The sequence below is a fragment of the Bufo bufo genome, chromosome 1 (assembly GCF_905171765.1).
Source record: "Bufo bufo chromosome 1, aBufBuf1.1, whole genome shotgun sequence".
Taxonomy (NCBI): Eukaryota; Metazoa; Chordata; class Amphibia; order Anura; family Bufonidae; genus Bufo; species Bufo bufo.
The window spans coordinates 22,760,027-22,786,283 of NC_053389.1; the positions used below are offsets into that span (position 1 = coordinate 22,760,027).

The following is a 26,257-nucleotide window of genomic DNA, read 5'->3' on the forward strand; positions in this document are numbered from 1 at the left end:
GAAAGGGACACATCCGACCCTCGAAGTCACCTGTTGCCGCTGGTTTCTTTTTTGTTAAGAAAAAAGATGGTTCTTTAAGACCTTGTCTGGATTTCAGGGAGCTGAACAGTATCACAATTCGTGACCCTTATCCGCTTCCTCTAATCCCGGACCTGTTTAACCAGATTGTTGGGGCAAAAGTTTTTTCCAAGTTGGATTTAAGAGGGGCATACAACCTGGTCAGGGTCAGAGAAGGGGACGAATGGAAGACGGCCTTCAATACCCCTGAGGGCCATTTTTAGAATTTGGTTATGCCTTTTGGTTTGATGAATGCTCCAGCCGTCTTCCAACATTTTGTGAACAGCATTTTTTATCATTTAATGGAGAAATTTGTACTAGTGTAGATGACATTTTGATTTTTTCTCCTGATTTCAAAACTCTTAGGGACCACCTACATCAGGTCTTGGTCATTCTGCGGGAGAATAAATTGTACGCTAAACTGGAGAAATGTGTGTTTGCAGTTCCAGAAATTCAATTTCTAGGTTTTCTTCTCTCCGCTTCTGGTTTTCGCATGGACCCCGAGAAGGTCCACGCTGTGCTTGATTGGAAGATTCCTGAGAATCAGAAGGCGCTGATGAGCTTTTTAGGTTTTGCCAATTATTACAGGAAGTTCATTTTGAATTATTCCTCTGTTGTTAAGCCACTGACTGATATGACTAAAAAGGGGGTATATTTTTCCTCCTGGTCGGTAGAGGCGCGTAAGGCCTTTTCTAGTATCAAAGAGAGTTTTGCCTCTGCTCCCATCTTGGTACAACCACCTGATATCTCTCTGCCCTTCATTGTTGAGGTGGACGCTTCTGAGGTGGGTGTGGGTGCGGTCTTGTCTCAGGGTCCCTCTCCTGCCAAATGGCGACCGTGTGCCTTTTTCTCGAAGAAACTCTCCTCCGCAGAGAGAAATTACGATGTGGGAGATAGGGAGTTGTTGGCCATCAAGTTAGCTTTTGAGGAATGGCGCCATTGGCTAGAGGGAGCCAGACACCCTATTACCATGTTTACCGACCATAAGAATCTGGCCTACTTGGAGTCAGCCAAGCGTCTGAATCCGAGACAGGCCAGATGGTCTTTGTTCTTTTCAAGCTTTAATTTTGTTGTCACGTTCCGCCCTGGGGTTAAGAATGTGAAGGCGGATGCCCTGTCACGTTGTTTTCCGGGAGGGGGGAACTTTGAAGACCCGGGTCCCATTTTGGCTGAGGTGGTGGTTGTGTCTGCTCTTTATCCTGAATTGGAGGCAGAGGTTCAGGCAGCCCGGGCAGAGGCTCCTGATCTTTGTCCTCCTGGGAGGTTGTTTGTGCCTCTCGCTTTACGACACAAGGTTTTTAAGGAGCACCACGATACTGTCCTTGCTGGGCACCCGTGGGGTAGAGCCACAGTGGATCTCATTGCTCAGAGATTCTGGTGGCCAGCTCTTCGTAAGTCGGTTGAGGGTTTTGTGGCAGCCTGCGAGACTTGCGCTCGTGCCAAAGTCCCTCATTCAAGGCCATCAGGTCCACTCCTTCCGTTACCCATTCCTTCCCGTCCTTGGACACATCTGTCCATGAATTTCATTACGGACCTGCCTCGTTCCTCAGGGAAGACTGTGATTCTGGTGGTGGTGGACCGTTTAAGCAAAATGGCGCATTTTATTCCTTTTCCTGGGTTGCCCAATGCTAAAACGCTGGCGCAGGCATTTATTGATCACATTGTCAAATTGCATGGTATTCCTTCAGACATAGTCTCTGATAGGGGCGCACAGTTTGTTTCCAGATTCTGGAAGGCTTTCTGTTCTCGCTTGGGGGTTCAGTTGTCATTCTCTTCTGCTTTCCACCCGCAGTCGAATAGCCAGACAAAGCGCATCAATCAGAATCTGGAGACATATCTGCGCTGTTTTGTGGCGGAGAATCAGGAGGATTGGTGTTCTTTTCTCTCCCTTGCTGAGTTTGCTTTAAATAACTGTCATCAGGAGTCCTCTGATAAGTCACCATTTTTTGGTGCATATGGGTTTCATCCGCAGTTTGGGACATTCTCTGGAGATGGGTCTTCTGGTTTACCTGATGAGGAAAGATTCTCCTCGTCTTTGTCATCTATTTGGCAAAAGATTCAGGATAATCTAAAGAGCATGAGTGAGAGATATAAGCGTGTGGCGGATAAGAGACGCGTGCCTGGTCCGGACCTGAATGTTGGTGATCTGGTGTGGTTGTCTACTAAGAATATCAAATTGAAGGTTCCCTCCTGGAAGTTGGGTCCTAAGTTTATCGGGCCTTACAAAATCTTGTCCGTCATCAATCCCGTTGCCTACCGTCTTGATCTTCCTCAGACTTGGAAGATCCATAATGTTTTTCACAAGTCCCTTTTAAAACCTTATGTCCAACCCACTGTACCCTCCTCTTTGCCTCCTCCTCTGATTGTGGTTGATGGTAATCTTGAATTTCAGGTTTCTAGGATTGTGGACTCTCGTATTGTCCGTGGTTCTCTTCAGTACCTCGTTCATTGGGAGGGTTATGGTCCTGAGGAGAGGATGTGGGTTCCAGTGGCGGACATTAAGGCTACTCGTCTTCTTAGGGCATTCCATAGGTCCCATCCTGAGAAGGTGGGCTCTGTGTGTCCGGAGTCCACTCGTAGAGGGAGGGGTACTGTCACCCCCAGATCTTTGAGAAGTTCTGACAGACGTTTTTCAGTACCTCCTGCATGATGTTCTTTTGTTTTGCTTTCGCTTTGACATCTCTGCTCCCTCTTCCAGCTGTCATCTATTAGCAGTGATTGTCTCCCTATATATCTCCTCCCATACTTATACTACTTCCTGGATTGGTTTCACTTCTTGAAGTTGCTAATGCTGGTTCCTCAAGATAAGTCTATTTCTGTATTGTGTTTTCCTGTTGACTTGATTCTAGGTGACCCTGACTCCCTCAGTATTATGTGCAGGGAGCCGGTGGTCATGTCCCCTCACTATTATAGGGTTTGTAGGTGTCACTCAGTCTAAGGTACGTGGACATGCAACTTTCTATCATTGAGATTTTTGCATGGGCTGAGCAGTGAGGGAGAGCTCTAGGGCTTTAATAGGGTTCACCCTTTTGTTCCTTAGTTTTGGATCAAGTCAGTCGGATCTTTATTTGTTACTTATTGTTTCCTGCAACACCATCCACGACAGTTATATACAGCTTTCATATTCTGTTACAAAAAAAACACACTTTTTTGGCAATATCAAGTCAGTGTGCAATTTAAGCTAGAAATACATCCATAATTTTCTGGGTTCTTAAAAACAAAATTTTTTTGCAAAATACTTAATATTGCAGCCCTTGCCCTTTAAAAATTTAAATAATTTTCTGGCTTTGAAAAAACAAAGTTTTTTGGCAATATAAAACATCTGGTGCCTTTACAGGATTATTCAGTGTGCAATTTAACCCCTTAAGGACTCAGCCCTATTTCACCTTAAGGACTTGGCCATTTTTTGCAAATCTGACCAGTGTCACTTTAAGTGCTGATAACTTTAAAACGCTTTGACTTATCCAGGCCGTTCTGAGATTGTTTTTTTGTCACATATTGTACTTCCTGACACTGCTAAAATTGGGTCAAAAAAGTTAAGTTTTTTGCATAAAAAAATACCATATTTACCAAAAATTTTGAAAAATTTGCAAATTTCAAAATTTCAGTTTCTCTACTTCTGTAATACATAGTAATACCCCCAAAAATTGTGATGACTTTACATTCCCCATATGTCTACTTCATGTTTGTAGCATTTTGGGAATTATATTTTATTTTTTGGGGATGTTACAAGGCTTAGAAATTTAGAAGCAAATCTTGAAATTTTTCGTTAACCCTTTAGGTGTTGCACAAAAGTTATTGGCAAATGGGGATGAAATTTGAGAATTTCATTTTTTTGCCTACTTTTCCATTTTAACCCATTTTTTCCACTAACAAAGCAAGGGTTAACAGCCAAACAAGACTGTATCTTTATTGCCCTGACTCTGCCGTTTACAGAAACACCCCATATGTGGCCGTAAACTACTGTACGGGCACACAGTAGGGCGTAGAGGGAAAGGTGCGCCGTATGGTTTTTGGAAGCCAGATTTTGCTGGACTGGTTTTTTGACACCATGTCCCATTTGAAGCCCCCCTGATGCACCCCTAGAGTAGAAACTCCATAAAAGTGACCCCATCTAAGAAACTACACCCCTCAAGGTATTCAAAACTGATTTTACAAACTTTGTTAACCCTTTAGGTGTTGCACAAGATTTAATGGAAAATAGAGATACAATTTCAAAATTTCACTTTTTTGGCAGATTTTCCATTTTAATATTTTTTTTCCAGTTACAAAGCAAGGGTTAACAGCCAAACAAAACTCATTATTTATGGCCCTGATTCTGTAGTTTACAGAAACACCCCATATGTGATCGTAAAATGCTGTACGGTCACACGGCAGGGTGCAGAAGGAAAGGAATGCCATACGGTTTTTGGAAGGCAGGTTTTGCTGGACTGTTTTTTTGACACCATGTCCCATTTGAAGCCCCCCTGATGCACCCCTAGAGTAGAAACTCCAGAAAAGTGACCCCATTTTAGAAACTACGGGATAGGGTGGCAGTTTTGTTGGTACTAGTTTAGGGTACATATGATTTTTGGTTGCTCTATATTACACTCTTTGTGCGGCAAGGTAACAAGAAATAGCTTTTTTGGCACCATTTTTTTTTTGTTATTTACAACATTCATCTGACAGGTTAGATCATGTGGTAATTTCATAGAGCAGGTTGTCACGGACACGGCGATACCTAATATGTATACAATTCTTTTAATTTATGTAAGTTTTACCCAATGATTTCATTTTTAAAACAAAAAAGAAGTTTTAGTGTCTCCATAGTCTAAGAGCCATACTTTTTTCAGTTTTTTGCCGATTACCTTAAGTAGGGTCTCATTTTTTGAGAGATGAGATGATGGTTTGATTTGCACTATTTTGGGGTGCATATGTATTTTTGATCGCTTGCTATTACACTTTTTGTGGCGTAAGATGACAAAAAATGGCTTTGTTTACACCGTTTTTATTTTTATTTTTTTACGGTGGTCACCTGAGGGGTTAGGTCATGTGATATTTTTATAGAGTCGGTCGATACGGACGCGGCGATACCTAATATGTATTCTTTTTTTTTATTTATGTAAGTTTTACACAATGATTTCATTTTTTAAACAAAAAAAATGATTTTTTAGTGTTTCCATAGTCTAAGAGCCATAGTTTTTTCAATTTTTGGGCGATTATCTTAAGTAGGGTCTCATTTTTTGCGGGATGAGATGATGGTTTGATTGTTACAATTTTGGCGTATATGCGACTTTTTTGATCACTTTTATTACCTTTTTTTGGGAAGTAAGGTGGGCAAAATTTCAATTTCATCATAGTTTTTTATTTTTTATTTTTATGGCGTTCACCGTTCGGGTAAAGTAACATTTCCGTTTCATAGATCAGGTCGTTACGGATGCGGTGATACCAAACATGTGTAGGGAATTTCATTTTTTTCATTTTTAATCAGTGATAAATGTGTTTTTTGATTTTTACTTTTTTTTCACTTTTTTTTTTACCCAGACCCACTTGGTTCTTGAAGATCCAGTGGGTCTGATGTCTGTATAATACAGTACAGTACTCTATATAGGGTACTGCACTGTATTTTACTTACACTGAACAGATCTATGACTTCAGCACAGATCTGTTCAGCACCATGGACAGCAGGACGCCTGAGAAGGCGTCCTGTTGCCATGGGAACCTTCCCCGTCTGCCACAACTTCGCAGACGGGGAAGGGTGAGGACGGGGCTGGCGGGGGGCTGTCTGGGAGCTCTCTCCCTCTCCCATCGGGGGGCTGCAAAGGCACAGCAGCCCCCCGATCGGAGAGGGAGGGAACTCCCTGAGCTGTTAACCTTTTCCATACAGCGGTCCGTACGCACCGCAATATGGAAAGGGTTAAATAGCTGACATCGCATCACCGATGTCAGCCGTTTATACCAGGGTGTCAGCAATGTGCTGGCACCCTGGTATACCCACTGGTCACCAACGATTATTCAAGGGGAGGCGGGCGGTGCTGCAGGCCTCCCACACCGCCCGCAACCCCCCCCCGCACCTCCCACCGGGCTAAAATCATTCAGAGGTGCAGGGGGGGTGATAAATATATATTTTCGCCACACTAAAGTTTCTGATCGCCACGGTCAGGGACCGCGGGGATCAGAAACTGCAGAAATCGCAACAAACCGCAGGTCTGAATTGACCTGCGGTTTGTTGCGATCACGGACATGGGGGGGTCACGGGACCCCCCCGCGCATTTAGCCGAGGTGCCTGCTCAATGATTTGAGCAGGCACCTTGTTCCGATCACAGCCGGCCGGGTGGCAGTGATCGGAACAACACATGACGTACCGGTACGTCATGGGTCCTTAAGGACTCGGGAAACATGCCGTACCGGTACGTCATGTGTCCCTAAGGGGTTAAGCTAGAAATACAGCCATAATTTTCTGGGTTTTTAAAGACACACTTTTTTGCCAAAATACACAATTTTACAGCCCTTGCAGCATCAGCACGTGTGAAATTCAAGGGTTATATACTGCTGTCATATTCAGTTATTAAACTAACATCTGTTTTGGGCAAAAAAGTTAATTTTGCAGCCTTTGCTCTTTATCATTAGGGCGACAAAAATTTTAAACTTTTTTGGATGTCAGCTAACTCTTCTCTCACTTCCTAGGAGGGCTGCAGAAAAATGTTCAGTTTTCTAATTGTTCTAACATTACATACAATAACCTCTCATTACTGTTTTGTCATGTAAACTAATTTGCATAAAGTCAGACAGACGGGAAAGACATGCAAATTAGTGCAGTGTAATCTGCTAATTTGCAGGTCTTTCCCATAAACCAGTTTATACAAATAGATTTCTTTTCAAGGGCCTAACATCATGCAATCTTTAGATTGCCACTTCTATATATCAATGGAAATAAATCCATTGACAAGTAGAAGATTATGTATATTGCAATGTAGTGCTTACAGTCACTGCACAGGCCCCGCTGTCATTATAAAACCAGATGCGACCCCCACCCCCTGTATTAGGGGCCATTCATACTAGAGGGACACTGTTATGGAGGGGATCTGTGGATGACACATAGCATAAAATGCCATATATGTGCAATCCACAGATCCCCCATAACAGTGTCACCCACAGATACCCCATAACAGTGTTACCCACAGATCTCCCATTACAGTGTTACCCACAGATCCCCCATAACAGTGTCACCAACAGATCCCCCATAACAGTGTCACCAACAGATCCCCCATAACAGTGTCACCCACAGATCCCCCATAACAGTGTTCTCAACAGATGCCCCATAATAGTGTCATCCACAGACCATAATTAGTTCAAAACCCACCAAAAGCACACCTTTTGGTTCAAATTTATTTTTTTCTTATTTGTCTCCTGAAAAACCTAGATGCGTCTTACGGGCAGGTGCGTCTTATAGGGCAAAAAATACAGTATCTTAGAAAAGATTCTCATGCAGACGCAACATGGGGTGGCGGAAATTGAAAAGCTAACGCATCTTGCCGCCTGACCTGTAACTGTTGAGGACCAACAAGGAGCAAGTCCTATGGAGTTGGAGTATAAGGAGCTGTCACTGGAGGAGGAAGAGGGTGTCATTGGTAGAAGAGCAGGAGGATGATGACACCTGTCACAATGACCAATGATCTCAATGGGGGGAGTGGAGCCAGAAATAATTGGGTCTTCGGACTAACACTGCCCAGAATGGTAAGCTGTATGTATGCTTGCTTACATACTGACAGGCGTATCATTCACAAGAAGGAGTCTGATGATTACTGGATCGCCATGCTTTTAGACCCTCGCTATCAAAGCAAAATGGGAGAATGTTTTCCTCTCGGTGAAAGGGAGGCCAAATTACGTTAATAAATACTGTATGCAGCTTGCCACAGCTTTCGGTAGTTCTGACCGGGGGCCCCTTTCCACCCCCTGCAGAGTTACCCATCTCCACCATCTCTGCTACCACAAGCATCAGAAGCCACAGCAGCAGCACCCAAATCAGTACCATCAACATGATGGAGCAATTCTTTCATGTTCTATGCCAGGCTGATGCAAATCAGAAAATGGAGATGTACCACCTCAGCATCCAGGTCCAATCCTACCTGGACTCTGGTCTTTCTCCAGAGTATACTGTTTCCTGACCCCATGGACTTTTGGGCAGTTAGATTGGAACAGTGGACCAAACTGTGCCAGTGAGCTCTCTGTCTATTCTCTCTTGCCCTGCCTCCAGTGTTATCTCAAATAGGATTTTCAGCACAACAGGAGACTTTGTGACACCCAAACAGACCAAGTTGTCCTCCGGCAGTGTACAAAACATCACTTTTGTCAAAATGAACAAGTTATGGATCAGTGAGGATTTTCACACTCCTCTGACTGGGGTCAATGTATAGATCTGCCCTTGCTGATTGTCACGGATCAGCGGATGTGAACCCACTGTGCCACTATCTAGCAATACTCTGGAGAGGAGTAACTAAGCAACTACCCGGATTTCACTAGAGCCTCAGATGGTGAGGATAGGCTTGACCGTCGGTAATTGCCAGGGGCTACTCCAGAGCATAAACCAGTCAGTCGCAGTTGGTCCGGGCAGACCAGGAGGTTCCGACAGTAGAAACGTGGTCAGACAGGCAGGGTTGTTAGCAGGAGCAAAAAGACAGGAACCGGAGGAAGAGGCAGAGACGTAGTCAACAAGCAATGGGTCAGGGCAGGTGGCACAGGAACAAGGTCAGACAATCCGGGTCGCAAGAAGGCAGGCATCAGACGAGACACAAAGTCCAGGAACAAAGTATGAAGTCTTGAACACGAGTTGGTAAGCAAGCTCTTTAGCACAAGATTAGGACCTTGACTCTGAGGCGTTTGGGTAAAGGGCTGAGCCACTTAAATACCTGCAGGAGAGCCTGTATGTTTAAACACTGATAAGAAATGATTTTTGGAATGTTTCTAACAGGAAAAACATACGGTAAATATCAGAGAGATGACAAAGTTTATGCTGGAGTTGTCCCTACTGGCAAATTTTGTGGTCTCTTCAAAGGTCTTCAGTACACAACAGTCCCAGTGACTTTTTGATCATATTTTATATAAAAAAAAATTGAATAAGAAAGGCAATGAAAAAATGGCAAATCAGCCATTTTGGTACTTTTTTCTGTTACACTTTTTTTTGCTATTAGAAAAATATTTTTATATTTTAATAGTATGGGCATTTTCAGAGGTGGCAATGCCCATGTTTTTTAATATTTATGCATTTTTTTTATTCTAAGAGGTGTATATTTTAAAAAATAATAAATAAAAAAAATATATATATTTATTTATTTTTTGTAGCCCCTCTAGGAGACTATAATATTCCCCAGTCTTTTTTTTATCGCTTTTACTATATTTTCATAAAAGTATAGAAAAAGCTCCAATTGCTGATATCCTATGGTGGTCTTCCACCTGCTGGCCAACATAGGAAATGCAGCTCTAATAGGCTTACTCTCTTCAGAGAGACTCTGTGTATTATAGTAAATGACTGGCATCCCCGATCCACACAAAGTCCAGGGACAGGATGCATGCCAGGCACACTCTGCTTTTAACCCCGTGCGGTGCCGTGACAGCTTTCATCGGATCCAGGGATGCAAGTACCAACATGCATGCTGAGCCCACTATATACTTCTCCTTGTGCCAAATGGCTACTGGTAGGGGGTGTAAAGACAGACTCAGTTTTATACTGACTTTAAAAGTATAAAACTCAGTATAAAACATTTGTATTTTGCGTTTGAAATTATTTGGACCTGAATCAAATCACAAAGCTGATTTTAGATGAATCGGACCCAAACGAAATTTTAAGATATTCATTCATCTCTCTTCTACTGATTTAGGGGGATAGAAAGATAGAAGAGGTGAGCCTGATACCTCTTATGTATGTGCAGGGTTAACATTTAGCATTAAAATTCAAAATTGTTTTACACAATTCTTTTACAAACCTAAGGTGTTTCACAAAATTACTAAATCACAGTTACATAAGAAGAGGTAATGTTTGTTTTGTTTCTCAAGTCCCACCCTAAAAATAATAAATTAGGAACCTCGATCCTCGAGATTGTAATCTCACATTACATCCTGTCTTCAAGAACTGAACCATAAGCTCCCTGATCGGAATTCTCAGCCTCCTCTCGGCTCTTGCAGCGACAAGTAAGTTTTCAGAAACATTATAAGACCTGAATTAGCCTTTGTTTTATATTTTCTTTATTATTTATTTATTTTTATTTTTTTTATAAATTTGTTCATAATAGTCTTAAAAATAATATTAAATAACAATACTAATAATAATAAGAAATAATAAAACTAACGATAATAATAACATAAACTAACATTTATTTTAATGTTAACCCCCCAATGCCTGGTAAGATTTTACTTCTAATCCTGTTCATAGTGCTACATAAGCTATTAAACATTGTTCTCCGAACATTGCATCAGAAAAAATGCGCTGGCAAATAACTAATATATAATTAATGTCCTGACTGTGTCCCATTTATTTAGGTTATGCTCTTTCGTGTACACAGTGTATTTCTAATAAAACGACATGCTCCGGTACCAGCATGACCTGTTATTCAGGACTTCAGTGTGCATCTACATACACAGAAACAACTATTGGTGAGTTGTCTGATTAAGTTCAATCTTTTCTAGTGGTTTGAAGGGGTTAGACTTTATTGTAACTCAAGCTTAATCTTTGCATAAAGTTTTGTAACTTTCCAATAGACTTTAAATATTTTAATTTCCCTGTTTGCTGTCCGTGAATGGGGACCTATGGTACATTCCTGTTTACATCCATGGGCTGAAAACCCATCGAAACCTAAGAAGTATCACAGTCCTACAAGTGTCTCAGGTCTAGACAATCCTCTGTGACTTAAACACTCTGGAGTCAAGATTAACCCCTTCAGAATTCTGCAATTTTTCACCTTAAGGACCAGGCCAATTTTTGCAAATCTAACATTTGTCACTTTATGTGGTGACAACTTTAAAATGCTTTTACTTATCCAAGCCATTCTGAGATTGTTTTCTCGTCAGATATTGTACTTCATGACAGTGGTAAATTTGAGTCAAATATCATTTTTTTTTTTTAAATACCAAATTTACCTGCTAATTTTGAAAAATTTGCAATGTTCAAAATTTCCATTTCTCTGCTTTTAAAACAGATAGCAAGAACTCTTAAAATAGTTATTATTTTACATTTCCCATATGTCTACTTCATGTTTGGGTCATTTGTAAATTATATTTTCTTTATTTTTGGGACGTTGGAAGGCTTAGAAGTTTAGAAGCAAATCTTGAAATTTTTAAGAATTTCCAAAACCCACTTTTTAAGGACCAGTTCAGATCTGAAGTCACTTTGTCTGAAGTCACTTTGTGAGGCTTACATATTAGATTACACTATATATTAGATGAATCGGACCCAAACCAAATTTTAAGATATTCATTCATCTCTCCCCTACTGATTTAGAGGGATAGAAAGATAGAAGAGGTGAGCCTGATACCTCTTATGTATGTGCAGGGTTAACATTTAGCATTAAAATTCAGAATTGTTGGGGGGCGGAGCCTGCACCAGAGACGGATGTTTGTGTGAGGTGCAGCTCTCCTGCTAGCTTATCCCTCACAGCTCCTTACCATTAGCGAACTGGACTGCAAAATGGTCAAAATCGGTGGCCAAAAGCCTGCTGACCAGTCAGGTCACAACAGATCTCTGAGCCAAATCGGAGAAATGGAGAAATTCATCAAAAAAGCGGCGGCAGCGGCAGTTAACAGAGAATCCAAGATGGCGCCCGGGACACCTCGCTCCAGCCATAAGCAAGCAGCAGCTGCAAGCGCCGATAAGGTAGGGGAAGATCCCTGTGACACAGAATGTCTACCCATCTCCAGGGCTTTCCTTAAAGAAGCGCTGGCTGACGCCTTGGGCCCCCTTAGCCTGGATCTATCTTCTATTAAAGAGGACGTACGCCACATAGGCAGAAGGGTGGAGGTACTAGAAGACACCCAGGCCACAATTTTACAACATCAGAGTGAGGTGTCCTCCAGCCTGTCCCTAGCCCAGAATCATATTAACTCCTTATATACCGCTATGGAGGACCAGGAAAATAGAAGCAGGCGGAATAACCTCCGCTTCAGAGGCATCCCTGAATCAATTTTGGCAATGGATATCCCTGAAACAGTTATTCAGATTTGCCTTAAACTACTGGGCCCGGACTCTGCTCATGAAGTTTTAATAGAAAGGGCACACAGAGCACTCCACCCCAAGCCACAGTCCAATGAACCTCCCAGAGATGTTATTTGCAGATTTTTGCATTTCCCGGTGAAAGAAGCTATACTGGCTAGCTCCAGGAACTCCAACTCTGTGGAATGGGAGGGAAACTCCATTACCATCTTTCAGGACTTAGCCCAATCAACCTTGAGAAAGCGGAAAGCGATGAAACCACTCACCGACCTACTACGTCACCACAAGATCATATACAGATGGACATTCCCATTTGGTCTTTCCTTCCTCCATGATGGTCGCCGCATCCATATTGCTTCCTTTAGGGACCTGGATAAAGCCTATGACCTTCTTCAGATCTCTCCGCTACCTATAGAAAATTGGGACATGGTCCAGAGCATGACCACCTTACCAGACCTACCTTCGGTAACACCTTGGGGACCGCTCCACACTCCTAAATCCCAAAGGTCCAGAAGAGGGAACTTTCCACCTACTCCGAAGCGCTTAGCCCTAGCGGATAAGTAATCTGCCTGCAATCTTTCTCCCTGTTAATAGGGATCCATAGGACTCAATCCATGGACCTTTGTACTAACAATAATATATTTAAATGGTATTCTCCACAGGAATTTACTCTAGATACTGAGTGGTGGTGCTGGCATTCTTATTTTCATTGCTTTTTCATATGCCTTATCTCCACTCAGTGTTGGAGGAGGAGACAGTAGGGATCATTTTTCTCATCTGATTGTAAACTAGAAAGCCCCAAAGAAGCAGAAGAGGGAACTCCCTCTCTACCCCCAAACATCTGACCATGGTGGATAAGTAGTCTGCTATGCTTTCTTCTCTCCTAGATTAGGTGAATTATGAACAGCATCATATGGGACGTACTAATTCTAAATTACTGTTGCACTGCTTACCAAGTGACAAATTCCTATATACTGAGTGGGGAGCCTGGCTTATATTTTTTCACTTCCTTAGGTCATGCTTTGCTCTCTGCCCAGTATTGGACATCGAGGCAGTAGGGATCTCTCCCCTGAGTTTCCCATCTGTTTTAAAGTTAGAACAGTCACGTTGCTAATTAACAAGATCAAGCTACCTCCCGTATAAATGTACCCTCCCATACCTATGAAGCTGTGTGAGACACCTAATCTCGCTCACCTATACCTTTTAACGTTCCGCACTATCCTCTCCACCAATTGGTGTGGGCTGGCCCTTCCCCCTCATCATTTGTCCCTTGCCTGCTTCATACTGAGCTAAAACTATAAGGATTCCCTTTATATCCTTGCAGACTTCCTAACTCTCCCACTAATATAACCTGAGTCCAAATATTCCAGTATAAGTGGCATTACAGAGGGTAATGCTTCTGGGTACTTTACCCTTTCCCCCCCTACATGCTGCCTATTCAGAAAGGCACAGTTGATATGACTTGCCTAGTTTGGATGATATTTACTCATCTTTTGTCTTTATCCATTGTTTTATTTTGTGTTTCATATTGTTATTGTTTTGACAGGTACTCTGAGACTACCCTAATGCTCTCTCAAATGGGTAAACAGGTGTCCTCACAGATTCAGAGCACGCAAGATGAGATTTCCCTGAATGATTGGATGCTCCTGGGCTCCCCTCGTGGCCGCACTCCTTCCTACGCGTTGCTGCTGGTTGGTCAGGTTTCCTTTGCTACATCACTTAGACCCCTTCCCCCTCTCTCTGAAGAGACATGACAGATTTTAAATTGGTTTCTTACAATGTTAAGGGACTGAGATCCCCTTCTAAGAGATCCCAGATTTTCTCTCTCCTGCACAGAGAGAGATGCTCAGTGGTCTTTTTGCAGGAGACGCACTTCAAACACGGAAATTACCCCAACCTTTCCCATTCTAAATTTCCTAGCTGGTACCATTGTGGTGCTGGGGGTGCGGCCTCGAGGTGAGTCAGCATTGGCTTTTGTAGGGGGCTCCCTTTTCAATATAAATCTCACGTTCAAGACCCAGAGGGTCGATACATGATCCTCATAGGCCAAGTGGGACAATCCATTTTGATCCAAATGTAGATCAAAACGGCTGGCTCACCCCAGTCCTATCTTTGATAGAGAAACATAGGGAAGGTTTTCTGATCATGGCAGGTGACTTTAATATAGCTTTGAACCCCTCAATAGACACCTCTTCCAAAAAATCCCCAGCCTCGGCAAAAACTCTCAGATTATTGCATACGAAATTACATAACCTGGGAGTTTTAGATATTTGGCGCTGCCACAATCCTGAAGCAATTGATTACTCCTTCTATTCCTCTGCTAATAGTTCATACTGTAGAATCGATTATATTTTAATACCAAAAGATAAGCTGCAATTCTGCTCTTTCCCAAAAATTGGAAGTATTACGCTGTCCGACCATGCCCCAATTTACTGTGAAATACGCCCAGACCAAAAAACTAATAGGCAAACCAACTGGAGATTTAACGAATCCCTACTAAACAATGCAAAACATACTGCTCTTATAACCTCTTATCTTGAGGATTATTTCCTAATAAATAATACCTCTGAGATATCCCCCCAAGTCCTCTGGGATGCTCATGAAGTGTACATTAGAGGCAGGCTGATTGGTCTCTGCTCCTAAAGCAAAAATATGGGTGGACAGCACTCCTAAGTAATGATGTGTCGGGTGCTCGTCTCCAGGAGGGGTGGTAACAGGCCCCTAGTAAAGCAACTTGTAGATATCCAGAAAAATAAAAAAATGGAGACAGCACCCGGAATAAATTCCACCTTCTGCACCTTTTGGACGTGCTGTCTCCATTTTTTTATTTTTATTTTTCTGGATATCTACTGGTCTCTGCTCCTTTCTGAAAAGAGAATCAGAGAAAAAAACTCAGTGACTTGCTGTCAAAAATTCACATGGCAGAGAAAGCTCATAAACAATCCCTGACAGATCAGCAACTAGCGGAACTTTCTTCCCTCAGCGCTCAGTTAAAAAAATTTTTAAATGAACGCTCAGCCAAGTTTTTCTTGTCTGTTCAGCAGAAAATTTTTGCCCACGGCAATAAAGCCTCTAAATATGTGATGAATCGCATTAAACAGAGAAGAAATTCCCGCTGCGTTCAATCTCTTAGGTCTCAGCAAGGTACTCTACTGTTCAAGGCTAAGGAGATAGCTGATCAATTCAGGTTATTTTATAACTCCCTTTACAACCTTCCAGTACCTGACCTACCTAATCCTTCTAAGTGCAGGGAAACCAACATTAACTCCTTTCTAGACACACTTGACCTCCCAGCCTTAACATTAATACAACGGGAGTCCTTAACCAAACCTTTTACTGTCTCTGAACTAGAAGCTGCCATTAAATCGACCCCCAGAGGTAAATGTCCTGGCCCGGACGGTCTCCCCATATCTTATTTCTTGTAAATTATTTTATATTGAAAAGTTAAGAAAAGTTTTAAGATTACAAACATGAGAGTAACGTCACTCTCAGTAAACATAAAAACGCATATATATAAATAATGCAAATCACATAATTCTGAAAAATGGGGAATAAGAAAACTAGAGTGATGGGACAGTGGAAGGTTGGGGAAAGGGAGGGGAGGTAAAGGAGAGAGGGGGGAAGGAAGGAAAGAGGAAGTGAGGAGTAAGTACCAGTCAGTAACCCAATGATTAATTCTCATATTTCGGAAAAAGCACTAAACAAAAAATGATATTACAATCATAGAATAAAGAAAAAAAGCCAAAACAATTAATAACTAAAATGGTAAAGTTTCATTACAAACCACAATGCATTTATACCAATAAACTAGCTAAATGTGACTAAAGTTCAAACAGTTGGAGTGCTTTTAGTGGGAGTTAGAAAATCAGTCCATTTGCTCCAAATACTCTCAAATTTCGAAGGCTTGAGTAGGACTCGCCATCTTCTCCTTTCAAATCCTTGTATTTTCTGTAACTCAGTGAGCCATTCCCGTATCGTGGGTGGATCAGTTTGTAGCCATTTCCTTGGAATCAATATCTAAGGGCTCTTTCACACCTGCGTTCTTTTCTTCCGGCATAGAGTTCCGTCGTCGGGGCTCTATGCCGGAAGAATCCTGATCAAGATTATCCCCATGCATTCTGAATGGAGTGAAATCCGTTCAGGATGCATCAGGATGTCTTCAGTTCCGGAACGGAACGTTTTTTGGCCGGAGAAAATACTGCAGCATGCTGCGCTTTTTGCTCCGGCCAAAAATCCTGAAGACTTGCCGCAAGGCCGGATTCGGAATTAATGCCCATTGAAAGGCATTGATCCGGATCCGGCCTTAAGCTAAACGTTGTTTCGGCGCATTGCCGGATCCGACGTTTAGCTTTTTCTGAATGGTTAACATGGCTGCCGGGACTTTAAAGTCCTGGCAGCCATGGTAAAGTGTAGTGGGGAGCGGGGGAGCAGTATACTTACCGTCCGTGCGGCTCCCGGGGCGCTCCAGAGTGACGTCAGGGCGCCCCAAGCGCATGGATCACGTGATCGCATGGCACGTCATCCATGCACATGTGGCGCTCTGACGTCATTCTGGAGCACCCCGGGAGCCGCACGGACTGTAAGTATACCGCTCCCCGCTCCTACTATGGCAACCAGGACTTTAATAGCGTCCTGGCTGCCATAGTAACACTGAAAGCATTTTGAAGACGGATCAGTCTTCAAATGCTTTCAGTACACTTGCGTTTTTCCGGATCCGGCGTGTAATTCCGGCAAGTGGAGTACACGCCGGATCCGGACAACGCAAGTGTGAAAGAGGCCTTAGCGACGCTAAGGAAGTATGTGCATAACTCTGATTTCACAGATGATTGATATACATCATATAGGTTAAACACCAGATTAACAGAGAGCTTAATATTTGACCTAAATACTTCATTGATGATGTTATTGAGCTCTTTCCAGAAGGATGAGATTCGGGGGCAATTAAACCATATATGTGCATAATCCCCAACCCCATCTCCACAGCGCCACTAGGTTACAAAACTTCTTAACTGAACTAATCCATCCAGATCAGGTAGGTTTCGTAAGGGGAGAGAGGGGAAGGATAATACCGCAAAAATACTAGACTCCTTGTACTATGCCTCTCATAAACACACTCCCTTGGTCCTGATTGGCACGGACGCCGAGAAAGCATTTGACAGAGTGGACTGGACATATATCAGATTGACTCTGTCAAAATTTCAATTCCCAGAGCCATATATCAACGCAGTATTTGCAATGTACACGTGCTCCTCGGCGTCCGTGTCAGTCAATGGATTACTATCCTCCTGTTTTTCCATTAGAAATGGGACGAGACAAGGGTGCCCCCTCTCACCCCTTTTATTTGTACTAGTAATGGAAACCCTCCTGCAAACTCTTAGACAAAGTGGTGATATTAGAGGTCTGAAAGTTGGAGCTCGAGAATTTAAGTTAGCAGCATTTGCGGATGACTTATTAATCATCACCACCAACCCACATAAGTCCATGCCCAAGATCCTATCAACACTTAGCCTTTTCGGTTCCCTTTCTAATTTCAAGATTAATCCCTCCAAGTCCCAAGTGCTCCATATAGGCCTATCTTCTGCTAGCATCTCCTCTCTTCAAGCAAATTCCCCATTTAATTGGCAAACCCAGCAATTAACTTATTTAGGGGTCAAACTATCCCCCCATTTATCTGACCTATTCCGACTAAATTACAAGCCCCTCTTAGCATCTATGCAGACCCAGATGGACTCCCTAGTTTCACAATATCTCTCGTGGTTTGGTAGAAAGAACATCTTTATGTCCCTGATCATGCCGAAACTCACTTACCTGATGCACGTTCTCCCTATTGAAATACCTAAATCATATTTTGCCTCTTTGAATAAAACTATTCGCAAGTTTATTTGGCAAGGCAAAAGCCCACGCATCTCTTTTGACACGCTAACTAAGTCAAGTGCTACAGGTGGTATTGGTCTCCCCGACCCTGAGACCTATATGAAAGCAATCCAACTCTCCAGAGCTATAGATTTGATCAGGGAACCGGTCCACAAATTCTGGCCCAAATTAGAGAATGCGTTACTCCCATCCCCTATTCGGGCCCTCCTGCTGGCTAATAAGCCGCTCCCACCACTTGGCTCGATTACCAATCCTCTCACTCGCAACACCCGAAAGGTTTGGAGGTGGTTCACAGCCATCCCTGAAGGTCCTACACTTCCATCCCCCCTTTTGCTTATTAAGGACATCATTGATTTGGCGCCCAAGGAACTAAGAGAGCTGCCCAATTACCTTAAGATTTTCAGAGATTGCCACCTCACGACTACTGGACAAGGAGGGCTGGGTTCTCTCTGACCCTGATATATGCAAGTTACTAGATACACAGATTCACAATCTCATACTACAGCACTTCCTCAGGACAGAGGCTCTTCTCTGGGCAAAAAAGATCTCCCAAACAAGGGAATCCAGCTGGTTTGATGTTAAGCTGAGTAGTAAGGTATATCCATCCAAAACAATTTCTAGAATATATAAACACCTGAAGTCACCCTCCTCCCTTCCCAAACCTGCAATTGTGGGTCTTTGGGAAAGAGACTTACAACGTAGTCTGTCACCCCAAGAGATCAACAAACTTTTAATTTCTCCTCACAGATTATCCAGGTGTATACGCATACAAGAGAATAGCTATAAAATTCTTATGCGTTGGTACAAGACCCCAGATAAAACATGTAGGTACAGCTCAACAACCTCTGATGTTTGCTGGAGATGTCACGCATCGAAAGGCACGTTCATGCACATCTGGTGGTCTTGCGACCAAATTAAGCCTTGGTGGCACAAGATACTTAAAGAGGACCTTTCGCTAGTGTAGAAACTAAAAACTAACTATATGTCTGGGCGCCGCTCCGTTCGCCCGGTATAGGCTCCGGTGTCTGCGCTCCCTCTGTTGTACTGGACTGATTTTTTTGTATGAGGCGTGTCCCTTGCTGCAGCGCTGGCCAATCGCAGCGCACAGCTCATAGCCAGGCTATGAGCTGTGCGCTGCGATTGGCCAGCGCTGCAGCAAGGGACACGCCTCATACAAAAAAATCAGTCCAGTACAACAGAGGGAGCGCAGACACCGGAGCCTATACCGGGCGAACGGAGCGGCGCCCAGACATACTAGTAAGTGCAGGGGGACCCCTGGGCGCCGCTCTGCCCACTGATATAGTTAGTTTTTAGTTTCTACACTAGTGAAAGGTCCTCTTTAAACTTTGCAACCAGATTTGTCAGTCATCTCTTCCCTGCTCACCTGAGCTGCCCCTGATATCCCTGGGAATGGGTGGTATGGGATCACACAAATCATCCCTCTTCTCACTCTTACTGGCAGCTGCTAGACTACTCCTACCAACACACTGGCTGTCTCCTGACATCCCCTGTATTGATCATTGGATCAATAAGGTAGATCAGATATATAGGCTAGAGGAAATCTCCCATTGGGAATCTCATTCTAGACCTTCTTTTCTGAAAATATGGTCACCATGGAAAACATATAGAGAATTTGTATAACAAACTATTTCAATATATACCCATTTGGAGATGATCACATGTTCAAATTCCATTAGTAAAACCTGATGACCCCATGCGGCTCCTTCCTTTCATATCAGGAAATAAGCTTTAATATCTCTGATATTCTGTTTAACCAGAGTCTTAACTATGTCAAATTTTTGCTATTACCTGTCAATGTTGGGCCTAATCGCCCGCCAGTTACTTGAACCTGTGACAATTTTTCGAATATATATGCTGCCTTCCTTTATGTCACTTGTATTGTTGATACAATTTGTCTTCAAGCTTGTACCTTGCTATCATAAATACAAAACAATAAAAATTGTTAATTAAAAAAAAAATAATTCAGAATTGTTTTACACAATTATTTCACAAACCTAAGGTGTTTCACAACATTACTAAATCACAGTTACATAAGAAGAGGTAATGTTTGTTTCGTTTCTCAAGTCCCTCCCTAAAAATAATAAATTAGGAACCTCGATCCTCGAGATTGTCATCTCACATTACGTCCTGCCTTCAAGAACTGAACCATGAGCTCCCTGATCGGAATTCTCAGCCTCCTCTCGGCTCTTGCAGCGACAAGTAAGTTTTCTGAAACATTATAAGACCTGAATTATCCTTTGTTTTATATTTTCTTTATTATTTTTATTTTTTTATTTTTTTATAAATTTGTTCATAATAGTCTTAAAAATAATATTAAATAACAATACTAATAATAATAAGAAATAATAATAATAACATAAACTAACATTTATTTTAATGTTAACCCCCCAATGCCTGGTAAGATTTTACTTCTGATCCTGTTCATAGTGCTACATAAGCTATTAAACATTGTTCTCCGAACATTGCATCAGAAAAAATGCGCTGGGAAATAACTAATATATAATTAATGTCCTGACTGTGTCCCATTTCTTTAGGTTACGCTCTTTTGTGTACATATTGTATTTCTAATGAAACGACATGCTCCGGTACCAGCATAACCTGTTATTCAGGACTTCAGTGTGGATCTACATACACAGAAACCACTATTGGTGAGTTGTCTGATTAAGTTCAATCTTTTCTAGTGGTTTGAAGGGGTTAGACTCTATTGTAACTCAAGCTTAAATTTTTGTATAAAGTTTTGTAACTTTTCAATAGACTTTATTTTTTTTATTTCCCTGTTTGCTGTCAGTGAATGGGGACCTATGGTACATTCCTGTTTACATCCATGGGCTGAAAACCCATTGAAACCTAAGAAGTATCACAGTCCTATGTGTCTCTGGTCTAGACAATCCTCTGTGACTTAGATTGACAGACTACTTCTCTGCATCTCGGCCGAATTCTCGCGCCTGCGCCGTATGCTTCTGTATTCAACACAGGCGCAGTGACTGTCTCCCTGCGCCGGCATCTTCACTGTGCCTGCACCGATTATGGCGCAGGGAGCAGTCCAACAGTCACTGCGCCGAATACAGAAGCACACGGCGCAGGCGCGAGTGGACTGTCAATCTAGAGAAGAGGGGCGGGCTGGAGCGCGCTGGGCGGCAGAAATAGTGAGTGGACGGAGCCTCTAGGTGCTGAAAAGACGCCCCCATAGCACCTAGAGGCTCATAGCATAGCAATAAAACTACGATTTTTAGGGTAACCGATGCACAGAAAGGGATTACAATAGCATGGTTAGGTAGAGCAGACACTAGCAGATCGCTAGTGTCTGACAGCTAATTAGGTCAAAATGTGGTGGTAGAAACCCTTTAAGGACCAGGCCATTTTTTGCAAATCTAACATTTGTCACTTTATGTGGTGATAACTTTAAAACACTTTTACTTATCCAAGCCATTCTGAGATTGTTTTCTCGTCAGATATTGTACTTCATGACAGTGGTAAATTTGAGTCAAATATCTAATTTTTATTTATAAAAAAAATACCAAATTTACCTGCTAATTTTGAAAAATTAGCAATTTTCAAAATTTCAATTTCTCTGCTTTTAAAACAGATAGCAATAACTCTTAAAATAGTTATTATTTTACATTTCCCATATGTCTACTTCATGTTTGGATCATTTGTAAATTATATTTTCTTTATTTTTGGGATGTTGGAAGGCTTAGAAGTATAGAAGCAAATCTTGAAATTTTTAAGAATTTCCAAAACCCACTTTTTAAGGACCAGTTCATATCTGAAGTCACTTTGTGAGGCTTACATATTAGATTTCACTATATATTACACTTTTTATGAGGCAAGGTAACAAAAAATAGCGGTTTTGGCACAGTTTTTATTTTTTGTTATTTACAATGTTCATCTGACAGGTTAGATCATGCAGTATTTTTATAGAGCAGGTTGTAACAGACGCGAAAATACCAAATATGCCAACTTTTTTGGGTTGTTTGTTTCAGTTTTACATAATAAAGAATTTTTGAAAAAATGCAATTTTGTATCTCCATATTGTGAAAGCCATATTTTATTTTTATTTTTTGGGCGAATGTCTTATGTAGGGGCTCAGTTTTTTCAGTATGAGATGATGGTTTGATTGGTACTATTTTTGGGTTACATGACTTTTTGATCGCTTGGTATTACAGTTTTTGCGATTTAAGGTGACAAAAATGGCTTTTTTTACACCATTTTTATTATTATTTTAACAGTGTTCGCCTGAGGGGTTAGTTCATGTAATATTTTTATACAGCAGGTTCTTACGGATGTGGCGATACCTAATATGTATACTTTTTGATTTATTTAAGTTTTAAAATGGTGTTGTGAGATGTCTCCCAGGTGCTACCGCTAGCAGGGATAGATGACGTATCCTTAATATTGTTAGGCAAGCAAAGCAAGAAAGGGAGGTGGATGTTATTGTCCATCTTGGGACAAATGATCTGGCTTGCAATGAGGTTTCAAAGGTGAAGGAAGCTTTTCACACACTTGGAAATTATATGATATACGGGAGATTGCATCAACTGTTTCATTCTCTGCAGTTTTGCCTGTGCATAACCTTCAGCATGACAGGAAGATGCACATTAAGGAATTCAATGTATTGCTTGGTGAATGGTGTCTGAACCAAGGGTTTGGCTTTGTGTCTCATGTTAGCTCTTGTTGGAATGAAAAAGAACTGTACAAGAAAGATGGTTTGCATCTTTCTCTCAAGGGAATGAATGTCCTCAGTGAACAGTTCAAAGTATTTGCTAAGGAGCATTTAAACTAGGAAAGGGGTGCAAAAGAGTGATAATCCAGCAGTCCGACTGCCCCCGGGAACAATGCCAGAAGATGCAAATAGCACATAGGTTAAGAAATTAAAAGCTCAGAGTCTTGTCTACAAATGCTTGCAGTTTAGGGAATAAGATCAATGAACTTGAGTCTATAATGGCATCTGAGAATATAGATTTAGTGGCTGTTACTGAGACATGGTTCAATAGGAGTAATGACTGGGATACAACAATACCAGGGTTCTCTCTATTTAGGAAAGACAGAGAAGGCAAGAAAGGGGGAGGGGTGGCCCTGTATGTGAAAGGTAGTATAAAATCTAATTTAATACAAGTTAGCAAGACCAATTTAGAGTCCGTATGGGTTACCTTGCAGCTTGATAATCATAAGGTAACTCGTCTAGGTGTGATATATAGACCACCTAGCCAAGTCAAAGAATTAGATGATTTACTAGTTGAGGAAATAGCTAAAATGACATTGAAAGGGGAAGTTATCATTATGCGAGACTTTCATCTTCCTGATGTAAACTGGAAAACCAAAATAGCTAGTTCTGCCAGGAGTACAGATATTCTAAATTCCCTACTGGGATTATCTCTACAGCAAGTAGTTGAGGAGCCAACCTGGAAGGAGGCCATTTTAGATTTAGTATTCACAAATTGGAATTTGGTATCTGATATTACTGTAGGGGAAAGCTTGGGATCTAGTGATCACCAGTCAGTGTGGTTTACTATAAGTACAGTGACTGAGTCACACCACACAAAAACAAAAGTTTTAGATTTTAGAAAAACTGACTTTTCTAAAATTAGAATAGTAGTATACAAGTCCCTATCAGATTGGAACAGTTTCATTGGAGTCCAGGAGAAATGGGACTACTTAAAAGAGGCACTATTGAAGGCAACAGAAAATTGCATTAGGCTTGTCAGTAAAAGCAAAAAAAGGAAGAGACCACTGTGGTACTCAGCAAAATCATTAAAAACAAAAAGATAGCATTTAGTAATTATAAAAATAAAACGAGGATGACAGGAAAATTTATAAGAATAGGCAGAGAGAGGCCAAACTTGTTATAAGAGCTTCTAAGGCCTCTTTCACACTTGCGTTGTCCGGATCCGTCGTGTACTCCATTTGCAGGAGGTGCCCGCCGGATCCGTAACAACGCAAGTGAACTGAAAGCATTTGAAGACGGATCCGTCTTCAAAATGCGTTCAGTGTTACTATGGCACCCAGGACGCTATTAAAGTCCTGGTTGCCATAGTAGTAGTGGGGAGCGGGGGAGCAGTATACTTACAGTCCGTGCGGCTCCCGGGGCGCTCCAGAATGACGCCAGAGCGCCCCATGTGCATGGATGACGTGATCCATGCGATCACGTCATCCATGCGCGTGGGGCGCCCTGACGTCACTCTGAAGCGCCCCGGGAGCCGCACGGACGGTAAGTATACTGCTCCCCCACTCCCCACTACACTTTACCATGGCAAACAGGACTTTAGTGTCCTGGGAGCCATGTTAACCATTCAGAAAAAGCTAAACGTCGGATCCGGTAATGCGCCGAAACGACGTTTAGCTTAAGGCCGGATCCGGATTAATGCTTTTCAATGGGCATTAATTCCGGATCCGGCCTTGCGGCAAGTGTTCAGGATTTTTGACCGGAGCAAAAAGCGCAGCATGCTGCAGTATTTTCTCCGGCCAAAAAACGTTCCGTTCCTGAACTGAAGACATCCTGATGCATCCTGAACGGATTTCTCTCCATTCAGAATGCATGGGGATAATCCTGATCAGGATTCTTCCGGCATAGAGCCCCACCGACGGAACTCTAAGCCGGAACACAAGAACGCAAGTGTGAAAGAGCCCTACAAGTCAATCACACTTCTGTGAAATCAAAATGTCCACTTAGGAAGCAACACTGAGTGACAATCAATTTCACATGCTGTTGTGCAAATAGGATAGACAACAGGTGGAAATTATAGGCAATTAGCAAGACACCCCCAATAAATGAGTGGTTCTGCAGGTGGTGACCACAGACCACTTCTCATTTCCTATGCTTCCTGGCTGATGTTTTGGTCACTTTTGAATGCTGGTGGTGCTTTCACTCTAGTGGTAGCATGAGACGGAGTCTACAACCCACACAAGTGGCTCAGGTAGTGCAGCTTATCCAGGATGGCACATCGATGCGAGCTGTGGGAAGAAGGTTTGCTGTGTCTGTCAGCGTAGTGTCCAGAGCATGGAGGCGCTACCAGAAGACAGGCCAATACATCAGGAGACGTGGAGGAGGCCGTAGGAGGGCAACAACCCAGCAGCAGGACCGCTACCTCTGCCTTTGTGCAAGGAGGAACAGGAGGAGCACTGCCAGTGCCCTGCAAAATGACCTCCAGCAGGCCAAAAATGTGCATGTGTCTGCTCAAACGGTCAGAAACAGACTCCATGAGGGTGATATGAGGGCCCGACGTCCACAGGTGGGGGTTGTGCTTACAGCCCAACACCGTGCAGGACGTTTGGCATTTGCCAGAGAACACCAAGATTGGCAAATTCGCCACTGGCACTCTGTGCTCTTCACAGATGAAAGCAGGTTCACACTGAGCACATGTGACAGACGTCACAGAGTCTTGAGACGCCATGGAGAACGTTCCTCAGACCCCTTGTGAGACCATATGCTGGTGCGGTTGGCCCTGGGTTCCTCCTAATGCAAGACAATGCTAGACCTCATGTGGCTGGAGTGTCAGCAGTTCCTGCAAGACGAAGGCATTGATGCTATGGACTGGCCCGCCCGTTCCCCAGACCTGAATCCAATTGAGCACATCAGGGACATCATGTCTCGCTCTATCCACCAACGTCACGTTGCACCACAGACTGTCCAGGAGTTGGCAGATGCTTTAGTCCACATCTGGGAGGAGATCCCTCAGGAGACAGTCTGCCACCTCATCAGGAGAATGAACAGGCGTTTTAGGGAGGTCATACAGGCACCTGGAGGCCACACACACTACTGAGCCTCATTTTGACTTGTTTTAAGGACATTACATCAAAGTTGGATCAGCCTGTAGTGTGTTTTTCCACTTTAATTTTGAGTGTGACTCCAAATCCAGACCTCCATGGGTTGAAAAATTTGATTTCCATTTTTTAATTTTTGTGTGATTTTGTTGTCAGCACATTCAACTATGTAAAGAACAAAGTATTTCAGAAGAATATTTAATTAATTCAGATCTAGGATGTGTTATTTTTGTGTTCCCTTTATTTTTTTGAGCAGTGTATATACTTTCCTATTTCAGTAAGAAAGAAAATGTTTGCTTTGTTTTTTTTTAGCTGGAGTAAAGTCTACATCTTTGACCAGATCATGCTCACTTTCATCATATT

At 42.4% G+C, this 26,257-nt stretch overlaps 2 protein-coding genes and 1 long non-coding RNA gene across 3 annotated transcripts in view; all 3 read left to right on the forward strand.

Annotated features, from left to right (window-relative positions):
• LOC120992317 (phospholipase A2 inhibitor and Ly6/PLAUR domain-containing protein-like) overlaps positions 1-26,257 on the forward strand; it is a 142,165-nt gene that overhangs the window by 95,933 nt on the left and 19,975 nt on the right. The gene's annotated exons all lie outside the window — the stretch shown is intronic.
• Positions 10,052-14,286, forward strand: LOC120992352. Its single transcript, XR_005776963.1, has 3 exons — positions 10,052-10,224; positions 10,573-10,686; positions 13,828-14,286. It is a non-coding gene; the product is annotated as an uncharacterized LOC120992352 (long non-coding RNA).
• The window catches only part of LOC120992292 (phospholipase A2 inhibitor 25 kDa subunit-like), a 598,293-nt gene continuing 592,233 nt past the window's right edge, over positions 20,198-26,257 (forward strand). The window contains exons 1-2 of the mRNA XM_040421188.1: positions 20,198-20,332; positions 20,668-20,781. Of these exons, the coding sequence (XP_040277122.1) occupies positions 20,281-20,332; positions 20,668-20,781 (166 nt within the window). The 5' untranslated portion in view covers positions 20,198-20,280. The remainder of the gene's footprint in view (positions 20,333-20,667; positions 20,782-26,257) is intronic.